General features: G+C 31.3%; 2 protein-coding genes across 2 annotated transcripts in view; one reads left to right on the top strand and one right to left on the bottom strand.

Moving 5' to 3' along the window:
• Positions 1-1,011: 1,011 nt before the first annotated feature.
• LOTGIDRAFT_129381 (hypothetical protein) lies at positions 1,012-8,077 on the top strand (the record flags this gene model as incomplete). Its single annotated transcript, XM_009064616.1, has 11 exons — positions 1,012-1,191; positions 2,525-2,604; positions 2,776-2,829; positions 4,053-4,175; positions 4,514-4,616; positions 4,903-5,115; positions 5,865-5,973; positions 6,781-6,863; positions 7,202-7,351; positions 7,646-7,748; positions 8,007-8,077. 11 exons carry the CDS (start codon positions 1,012-1,014, stop codon positions 8,075-8,077), a joined length of 1,269 nt encoding a protein of 422 aa, XP_009062864.1.
• Positions 8,078-9,993: 1,916 nt separating this feature from the next.
• LOTGIDRAFT_167130 (hypothetical protein) overlaps positions 9,994-11,571 on the bottom strand; it is a gene marked incomplete at both ends in the record, with an annotated part of 34,115 nt that continues 32,537 nt past the window's right edge. Inside the window, one exon of the mRNA XM_009064615.1 lies at positions 9,994-10,062. Coding sequence (XP_009062863.1) covers positions 9,994-10,062 — 69 coding nt within the window. The remainder of the gene's footprint in view (positions 10,063-11,571) is intronic.

Genomic DNA, 11,571 nt, shown 5'->3' with positions numbered 1-11,571 from the left:
AAGTATAATTTTATTTGTAAAGTAATCATTTAATTTGAAAAATGATAATTTTATTTGTAAAGTAATCATTTAATTTGAAAAGTAATAATTTTATTTGTAAAGTAATCATTTAATTTGAAAAGTGATAATTTTATTTGTAAAGTAAACATTTAATTTGAAAAGTAATAATTTTATTTGTAAAGTAATCATTTAATTTGAAAAGAGATAATTTTATTTGTAAAGCAAACATTTAATTTGAAAAGAGATAATTTTATTTGTAAAGTAATCATTTAATTTGAAAAGTAATAATTTTATTTGTAAAGTAAACATTTAATTTGAAAAGTAATAATTTTATTTGTAAAGTAAACATTTAATTTGAAAAGTAATAATTTTATTTGTAAAGTAATCATTTAATTTGAAAAGTGATAATTTTATTTGTAAAGTAATCATTTAATTTGAAAAGTAATAATTTTATTTGTAAAGTAATCATTTAATTTGAAAAGTAATAATTTTATTTGTAAAGTAATCATTTAATTTGAAAAGTAATAATTTTATTTGTAAAGTAATCATTTAATTTGAAAAGTAATAATTTTATTTGTAAAGTAATCATTTAATTTGAAAAGTGATAATTTTATTTGTAAAGTAAACATTTAATTTGAAAAGTAATAATTTTATTTGTAAAGTAATCATTTAATTTGAAAAGTGATAATTTTATTTGTAAAGTAATCATTTAATTTGAAAAGTAATAATTTTATTTGTAAAGTAAACATTTAATTTGAAAAGTGATAATTTTATTTGTAAAGTAAACATTTAATTTGAAAAGTGATAATTTTATTTGTAAAGTAATCATTTAATTTGAAAAGTAATCATTTTATTTATAAAGTAATCATTTTATTTATAAAGTAATCATTTTATTTATAAAGTAATCATTTTATTTATAAAGTAATCATTAAATTTGTTAAGAGGTTATTTTATTTAAGTAATAATTTGATATTTATAACAGTCAATGTTTGAACTGATCTGTAATTTTAGATGCAAATAGGTGAATTAAGTGGAGAGAAGCAGAGATTACAAGATAAATTACGTTCTATCAATGATGGACATCAGAGAACAATGAAATCATTAGAAAGTAGAAACCAAACATTACAAGATGATTTAGACATTACTAGAAGTGAATTAACAGCTATACAGACTGAGTTTGATAGCTATAAGGTATATTTTCTCAGTTTTGATTTTTTGATATGGTTTAATGCATCAGTGTCAGAGTTGTTGCAAAAGTATATGGTGATTTTACTGTCTTGAGAAATTTGTTTACAGTGTTGTTGAACCCCCTTTGAAAAAAGCCATCATAGTCATAAGCCACCCATGAAATAAGTCAGTTTGAACATGATTCAAAATGACCCTGGAAGTTGGCTTTTAAGATGGATCAATACAAGAGGTCAAAACATTATCTAGCACGACACACAAAATGTGCCTATGTATGTTGTACGGTAATTTGTATTATAGAATTGGTGTTAAACTTGCTGTCACTTTTTATACACCCACATGAATATGTGGTCGTATATTGTCGTCGCCCCTGTCCGTCGGTCCGTCGGTCAACATTTCTTGTGAGCACTATAGAGACTACAGTTTTTATCTGATTTTGATAAAACTTGGTGTGATGCTTTAGATTGATAAGATCTCGGTCAAGTTCGAATCTGACATATTTTCGATGTACGGTTTTTGAGATATTGCCCTTGACTTAGAACGCCTTGAAATTTGTTAAAAATTGTTCGTGAGCAGGATTGAAGCTACAGTTTTCATCTGATTCTGATGAAACTTGGTGTGATCATTGGAATTGATAAGATCTCGGACAAGTTCTAACTTGACCCATTTTCGATGAACGGTTTTTGAGTTATTGCCCTTGACTTTGTAAAAACACGTCAAAATTTGTTAAAAATAGTTTGTGAGCAGGATTGAAGATACAGTTTTTAACCGATTCTGATGAAACTTGGTGTGATCATTGGAATTGATAAGATCTCGGAAAAGTTCTAACTTGACACATTTTCAATGAACGGTTTTTGAGTTATTGCCCTTGACTTTGTAAAAACACGTCAAAATTTGTTCGTGGGCACAATAGAAGCAACAGTTTTCAACCGATTCGGATGAAACTTGGTGTGATCATTGAAATTGATAAGATCTCGGACAAGTTCTAACTTGACGCATTTTCGATGAAATGTTTTTGAGTTAATGCCATTAACATTTGAAAAACGCGTTAAAAGTTGTTTTTTGCCCTTGATTAGAGCTGTGTGATTTAATTGTTTGTTGTATTTGGGTTATTGATATTGATTTTAAAAAATTTTGTGGAATTATTCAGCATGAATATTCGTCACTAAAGACCGTTTTATTTTTTCTGACAGCTGCCAGTGGGCGTATGTTACCTTGCAACGCAAGCTATCTTTATTTAAGCTGTAAAACTCCAGCCTGACATTTGGTCTCTGGAATTATTTTGTTATGATGTACCAACTATATTTTTTCCATTACGAAACCTTTGATAATATTGTAGGTTAGAGCACACAGTGTACTGAAACAACAAAAAAATAAACCATCACAAGATATGAATTCTGATATAGAAAAAGAAGAAAAGTAAGTTTCAATATTTGTTCTGCGATAACCCACAAAAATAAAAGCTTTAGGTGACCCCTGAATGATGACCCATAGATTTTGAATATCTGAATATCTTAAAATAGGCAGGATTGTAGGGAAAATAATAACGAAAAGTTGCTTGATTATGTGATGATATTGTTTTAATTACAGATTAAGGTTAGAGAAAGCTGTAGATCAGTTGAAGACTAAACTACAGGAATCAAGGTCAGTTTCAGTATTTATTCCTGCTATAATTTCATTTATTAATCAATGCTAAAATTGCTGTAGTATTTAAAAGGAGTTTTATTCTTAATATTTAAGCCTATTGATAGTAGCCGGTTCCACTCAGGGAAATCGGTCGAATTGTTTTTGAAATCAACAAAGAGTTGGCCAATGTTTCTGTTTATGTTGTAGCAAAATTTCCTACAACAATGCTTATTTGTGTTAGACAATTCAGAACAAAAAAGTGGATTGTTATCTTTTTTTATTTTTTCCTCCTATTGACAAGCCTGGTATTATAATCTAATATTAGGTGCTAGAGTGAGGTTAAATCAATTCGTTCTGTTCAGTATTAATACTCAGTGAATTCTCTGATAAATCTGATCTGTACACAAGTAAAACATTATGGAATTATTCTGCAGATATCTTATTTTTTGACTGTTTCTGTCTATCATTTGAATACCTTTCTGAATATATATTTCAAGACAGTGATAAGATTAATATTATACAACAAGATAGAAATATTATTATTATTACATTACAGTGAAAAAATTACTATAATACAACAAAATTGAAACATTACATTACAGTGATAACATAACTATAATACAACAAGATAGAAAACATTATTATTATAACATTACAGTGAAAAAATTACTATAATACAACAAAATTGAAACATTACATTACAGTGATAACATAACTATAATACAACAAGATAGAAAACATTATTATTATTACATTACAGTGATAAAATGACTATAATACAACAAAATTGAAACATTACATTACAGTGATAACATAACTATAATACAACAAGATAGAAAACGTTATTATTATTACATTACAGTGATAAAATGACTATAATACAAAAGATAGAAAACATTATTATTACATTACAGTGATAAAATGACTATAATACAACAAGATAGAAAACATTATTATTATTACATTACAGTGATAAAATGACTATAATACAACAAGATAGAAAACATTATTATTACATTACAGTGATAAAATGACTATAATACAACAAGATAGAAAACATTATTATTATAACATTACAGTGATAAAATGACTATAATACAACAAGATAGAAAACATTATTATTACATTACAGTGATAAAATGACTATAATACAACAAGATAGAAAACATTATTATTATTACATTACAGTGATAAAATGACTATAATACAACAAGATAGAAAACATTATTATTACATTACAGTGATAAAATGACTATAATACAACAAGATAGTGATATATTACAAGAAGAATATGAAAGGTTGTTACAAAGACATAATAAATTATTAGCTGATATGGAAGAGAAAGCATCCAACTATAAAAGAAGGTAATTTGATTTTTCAATTGAATAATTTGGATTAGGAATTTAGTCCAAAGGAATTTAAAATTATCTTATTTTTCATTTATTATTTCTATGACCGTGAAATTATTGAAAACTAATTGCCATTTTTAGAAAACTGGTAACTTGAAATATCTTTAAAGATGTATGGCTAGTCTTGATTAATTCTTATTAATGTTAGTATCAATATCTAAATATTAGCAGTGACAGCATTTGATGTCTTTGGAATTCCTTAGAAATTTTCAAGTTTTAATCACATTTGTATTAATATGGTTTGAATTTCTTGTGCTCCTTGGTATTTAGTTGAATATTGTCTTGTATTTTAGACTAGAAATTTTAACAAATGAGAAGAGTAAGAGTATATTAGAACAACAAGATACTATTAAACAATTAACAATACAGAATGATTCTTTGGCTACTTCTTATAAGGTAAATTGTAGTGTAAAATTATACAGTCTACAAATATTTTGGTCAGCTCCAGGTGATTAAAACAGGCATAGATTGTGTCCACCCCTGAAGGCGAATGAAAATTGAAGTACAAGTTTGTGTGCAAGAAATATTTGGAGATCAGTATATTCATCTACATCATGTTTAACTGAAAATTCTCTACTTATGACATAGGCCAATGGATCTATATGCAACCAAATAACACAAAATGTCCTCTGAGGAAATTTCTTTATTGAATTTAATATTTAGTTTAATATGTATTTTATAGGATCAGTTAAAGATGTTACAAGAAGATCACAGTCGTTCCTTGTTATTACTACAAAAACAGTGTGATACATTAGACTTAGAAAATATGCGTTTACAGAGAGAATTACAACAAATACATCAACAGAGACGTTCTACAGAGCATTATACAGAGCCCAGAGAATCACCTCAAGAGTTCTTTATGGATGCCAGAGGTGAAGAAAGGCAAGAGGGAGAGGTAAGAATTTTGTTGAATTGAATTGAATGTGTGCCTATTATCATTTGTAATTGTATGCACTGCAATTGTTACATGTACATGTTACATGTATTTTAGAAGGCAAAGGGTGCTACATCATCATATGACGCTGTCAAAGCTACATGTACAACATGTAAATGTATTCATAAACCAAACTTTGCATGTCCACTTGTATGGCATATTGTTCTTGAATTGTTCTTGTAAAAAAAAGTATAGCATAGATTTGCTATTTTGTAAAGGATCTGTAGGTGTTTATACACTTAATGAAACAAATGTGAACAAATCCAATCAGATTATACATATATAACTAAACTTTATTATTTTCTTGTAGGGTTCAGAGATAGTTGAAGATGTTTGTCAGAAGGTAGTATTTCAATATTTTATTTCCCTAACATTTTATGTTGAAGGCATAGGTGACCTGAACCCATTACATTGTATATAGAAACAGAAATGCGTAAAAGTCATTAAGTGCAGGCATATGGTGCATAATTTTTGATCATGTATGTGTTGTTGTTCAAATCTTTTTATCAATTTCCATGGATAATAAAATTTAGTTGAACCTCCTATTGACAAGCCTGGTATTATAATCTAATATTAGGTGCTAGAGTGAGGTTAAATCATATTCTAGTTTGTTCTAATGTGTGTTAAATTCTAAACATACAAAGCAAGCTAGATACAGGTATTAAAAGTGCAAACATTTAATCAAAGTTAGTGTCAAGATTATGAGGAAGGCCTATACCACTGACTCTTATATCTTTCAGAATACTGTACAGGGTAATAACACTGGTTTATCATTTGAACAATTACTTACTACACCAGACTTAGAATTAGGTAAGTTATGTTATAATTTAGTAACTGTATTAGATAAGTTAAATTTTATTCTAATAACCAGGTAACAGTGGCGGCGCCAGTGGGGGTACCCCTAGAAAAGTGGTTTGCACCCCCAATTGTACCCCCACTTTTGTTTCAACAAATCTAAATGTCTACCCTTTTCTACAAAATATGTGTCAGAATGCACAAAATCAATTCATTTTTTCTAAAAATTTCTGAGAGAGCCCCTCTAAGACGCTCTATTAGAGGATTTCGACTATGAAACCACCACAGAGTAGCCAAAATTTGAATTCAGCTTCAGCAGATGTCCCCTCATTAAGTCAGTCTGCCCCCTATTTGTACCCCCAGTCTAGGAAGGCTGCTGCTGCCACTACCAGGTAAATCCTGTAAAACTAGTAGCCAACTGAAACCGTGAAAACCTCCTTGACAAGCCTGTTATTACATTCTAATTATAGGTGCTATAGAGAGGTGAAATAAAAGTCTGATCAGTATATTGATATAATAGTTTTCACTATTGATGCTTTACTTAATCAAAAACATTTTCCTATTTAAATTATGTACCTTTACACTTAACTGATAAATACTCATAAATAACTGATTTATATAATAACAGTTTGCTGACAATATGCCAAATAACTTCTTTCTTGTAAAGTTGATTGGTTGGATTATATAGTCACTTTAAACTTGTGGTTGATAACAATTTTCTCAGATCATGGATCTGTTACTGAAATATAAAATGAAATATATAAAACTGCATTTCAATTAGATTGAAATGTGACTAGGTCATGAAATGTTAATTATTATCATTATTTTCAGCTAAAAAACCTGAAGAAGTTAATGTAGAAATGTTACAAACAACAGTTACTACTGCTCATAAACGTATTGAACATTTAACTGAGGTCAGTCATTATAGGGGGTTGATTTTGAATATATGTAAATTCATAACTACAGGAATTGTATGAAAATCACATAATTTATTCAAAGATAACCCTCTTTCTATTTCAATAAATGTCTTTTCTAAATAGCGAAATGAAAAGAAAAGATGAGCCTTGATTTAAACTTTCAAACTAGAATAATTTTGGACACACATGGATTTGAGCGCTCAAATTTCTACTATGAGCTTTGAACACTATCTTTGTAGACTTATTAAAACTGGAAATTAATGAATTGATTACTTTGGTGAAGAATCTGTGTCAAATATATGGTTTCAAAGTTTATTGGAATATTTCATTTACAGGTTTTAAATGAAAGTGAAGCATCAGTTATGAGATTAACAGAACAAGCTAAGATACTTAAAGATGAAATTAGGAGATTAGAAAGAAATCAAGAAAGGGAACAGGAGACCAAGAATCTGGAATATTTGAAAAATATTTTTATAAAGGTGTTTGTTAAGCTATTATTATTTATTTTGGAACAATTTTTGGAACAATCACCATTACCAATGTCACAAAGTGATTAGAAAATAATAAAGATCCCGAAATAATTTGTTTCTGTGATTTTGTTTCTGTGAGTTTGATGCTGGTTCATCTTAAGACACCTTGACCTTAATCTAAGTATGATAAAAAAACTCCAAGTCAGATTTGCATTATAAAACTTATCGGCTGGTAAACTGGATAATGCATTCTATGAAGGATGTATCAAATGTAGATTGATAGAATAATAAGTTTTATTTCTATTGTAGTTCTTACAGCCTAAATCAAGTGAGAGGCACCAATTAATTCCAGTATTAACACAGATGCTTAAACTAAGTGCTGAGGAGAAAGATGTCCTACTCAAAATGGCTGGTATGTCTTGTTACTGATTACTTTCCTTTATTTTTGATAGGCTGAAATAATAGCTTCTTTTAATATATACGAAATGAAATGAAATGAAATGATAAATTTTGTTGATAAATAATTGCGTCAAGATAAATGATTGATCTTTCATTTTCTGTATCCTTCAGTTAGAATTTATTGACAATTTTAGCAAACTTTCACATTGAGGTTTCAAACATTTGATCATACTATTTTTTAAATCTTTGAATATTTTTTCATATTTTCTAGGGAATGAAGAAGAGGCTAATCAAGCTGGAGGCTGGGGTTCATATCTACATAGATGGTCGGGATTATCATAGAACATGATGTTTTAACTTATGTGATGATCTCTATTTTATGTTATATGATGGGTTATTTAGATGTGTTATTTCAAAGAGGGACCATTGCAGCTCAAATTTCCTTTTCTCAAAGTTGAACCGGGATAAGTTTTGCTTTGAAATCTAAATCTCATCAAGGATGATTTAATTATTTGAATTTTATCTAATGTAATGGGGACTAGTATGACTATGAATAATGTGCTATAATGGGAAATAATGTGATAATTAAGTTATATTAGTAGAAATAATGTGATAAATGAGTTATAATGATGGAAATAATGTGATTAATTTGTTATTACCGGTAAATGAAATTGTGTTGTTATTAAAAAAATATGGGATATAATTTGAATATGATGTTGATGATGTTATGATTGAAAATGATGTGCAGGTGTATATACATCTTAACAATGTCAAGCTGTTACAACTAAATCTAGTATCTTGACTGCAATATCCACTTTTCTTGTATCACAGAAGTTTGTGAATGCAGAGAGTTGATTGAATATGTTAGCTAATCAGATTCTTCGAAAAAAGGTCTGTAAACAATTTGGCTGTTTGTATAGATGGTGGCTATGAGTGGCTGGCTTTGATCTCAACTTTTTTAATTCCTTATTCCCTTTTATATCTCTTGATAAGCTGTCACCTTGTATTAAAGTGATACTTCGTCTTAGAATGAACATAAGTTCTCAAGATTGGTCAATATGAGTATATCATCAGTAGGCCCTATATGACCTGGTGTCATAAAGTTACAACAGAATACCTCTAAAATCTGGGACATTGGAAAATTCATATAACTAAGTAATTATTGAAAAACGCTTTATGTTAATATTAAGCGTTTTCCAAGTTTTTTTGGATTTATTGGATTATATAAGGATCCTGTTATGTTATTTATGACACCAGGTTTATCTACTGATGAATATATGCTCTTATAAGCCAAGTTTAAAATTCTTAAATTTTATGTTCATTCTAAGACGTAGTATCCCTTTAAGAACTGAATCAAAAATGAAAGCGTGACAGTGGAATAATGTTAGTTTCCCAAATAAATACAATTATAAATTGCTGACAGAGTCTATACTAATCCACAAGTAATGAAAAGGACTAACCTGCGTTGCAAACTGCTGCTAAAAAGGAATAAGACAAGGACCGCAAACTTACCAAACAAGAGCCATAAGTCGAGGAAAAACTGCTTCAATCCGAAAATTTGTGTTGAAATAACGAAGGTGTTTTACTGCTGTATTGAATCACTCACAAAGGCTATAATATTTTAACAAAGTCTTTATATCACATTTCAAGCCATTTCTTAAAGTTGAAATAAAACAACAAAACTTTTCGAAATTAAGGTAATTAGTGTAGAAGTGATTTCAAGATTTCTTTAAATCTGAACTGGAGTCAACATCCTCTCGTGAAGGTCAAATAAAAAGAGCTCAATACGGCCTGAAACGACCTCAAATCAACAATGTTGCACACAGTGTAAATTAATTTTAAAGGAACATGATTGCCATTTTTTTGGAAGGGGGTGGGGGATATTGCTCTTGAAAATATGTAAATAGGCTTTAAGTACTAGAAATATACGAAAATGGCATGATTCCTGATAAAAAATATCCCCAATCTAAGAATTTTACTCCCCTTTTTCTATAAATGTCTTTTCTATATGGCAAAGTCTATAAAAAAGACGATACGTCATTTAAACTTTCAAACAAAAATAATTCTGGTCACATGAATTTGAAGGCTCAAATGTACACATGTACACACAGCATTATTAATGGTCAGCTTAGCTAAAAAAAATCCTGTTTCTGAGAAAAAGGTACGATTAGAAAAAAGGCTGGCAAACATGTCCCTTTAAAATTAATATATTCATTAAATATCCATTTTACAGGGCGCTTAAGAAACTAACGTAAAAATTAATCAGCTGATAGGGCCCAATGACCTACTTCAATATAATGTCTATAGAGAATTATCCATGTTCTGACCTAAAAAAAAAAAAAAAAAAAAAAAAAAAAAAAAATCGGACGAGAATTGGTGCTGGTGCAAAACAGGGGAAAATACCAGCAAAATGGAGTCTACAGCACTCGGTGTTCCCAGGCGGTCACCCATCCAAGTACTAACCGAGCCCGACGTTGCTTAACTTCAGTGATCGGACGAGAACTGGTGCTTTCAACGTGGTATGGCCGTAGACATTATATAGAAATTTTTCTGGCGGGTCTTTCTCGCAAAACAGGGGAAAATACCAGCAAAATGGAGTCTCCAGCGCAAAAGGGAGTCTACAGCACTCGGTGTTCCCAGGCGGTCACCCATCCAAGTACTAACCGAGCCCGACGTTGCTTAACTTCAGTGATCGGACGAGAACTGGTGCTTTCAACGTGGTATGGCCGTAGACATTATATAGAAATATTTCTGGCGGGTCTTTCCAAAATGGAGTCTACAGCACTCGGTGTTCCCAGGCGGTCACCCATCCAAGTACTAACCGAGCCCGACGTTGCTTAACTTCAGTGATCGGACGAGAACTGGTGCTTTCAACGTGGTATGGCCGTAGACATTATATAGAAATTTTTCTGGCGGGTCTTTCTCGCAAAACAGGGGAAAATACCAGCAAAATGGAGTCTCCAGCGCAAAAGGGAGTCTACAGCACTCGGTGTTCCCAGGCGGTCACCCATCCAAGTACTAACCGAGCCCGACGTTGCTTAACTTCAGTGATCGGACGAGAACTGGTGCTTTCAACGTGGTATGGCCGTAGACATTATATAGAAATATTTCTGGCGGGTCTTTCTAGCAAAACAGGGGAAAATACCAGCAAAATGGAGTCTACAGCACTCGGTGTTCCCAGGCGGTCACCCATCCAAGTACTAACCAAGCCCGACGTTGCTTAACTTCAGTGATCGGACGAGAACTGGTGCTTTCAACGTGGTATGGCCGTAGACATATAGAAATATTTCTGGCGGGTCTTTCTCGCAAAACAGGGGAAAATACCAGCAAAATGGAGTCTACAGCACTCGGTGTTCCCAGGCGGTCACCCATCCAAGTACTAACCGAGCCCGACGTTGCTTAACTTCAGTGATCGGACGAGAACTGGTGCTTTCAACGTGGTATGGCCGTAGACATTATATAGAAATTTTTCTGGCGGGTCTTTCTCGCAAAACAGGGGAAAATACCAGCAAAATGGAGTCTCCAGCGCAAAAGGGAGTCTACAGCACTCGGTGTTCCCAGGCGGTCACCCATCCAAGTACTAACCGAGCCCGACGTTGCTTAACTTCAGTGATCGGACGAGAACTGGTGCTTTCAACGTGGTATGGCCGTAGACATTATATAGAAATTTTTCTGGCGGGTCTTTCTCGCAAAACAGGGGAAAATACCAGCAAAATGGAGTCTCCAGCGCAAAAGGGAGTCTACAGCACTCGGTGTTCCCAGGCGGTCACCCATCCAAGTACTAACCGAGCCCGACGTTGCTTAACTTCAGTGATCGGACGAGAACTGGTGCTTTC

This window comes from Lottia gigantea (genome assembly GCF_000327385.1).
Source record: "Lottia gigantea unplaced genomic scaffold LOTGIsca_64, whole genome shotgun sequence".
NCBI classification, from domain to species: domain Eukaryota; kingdom Metazoa; phylum Mollusca; class Gastropoda; family Lottiidae; genus Lottia; species Lottia gigantea.
This window is presented reverse-complemented; position numbering and strand designations above follow the sequence as displayed.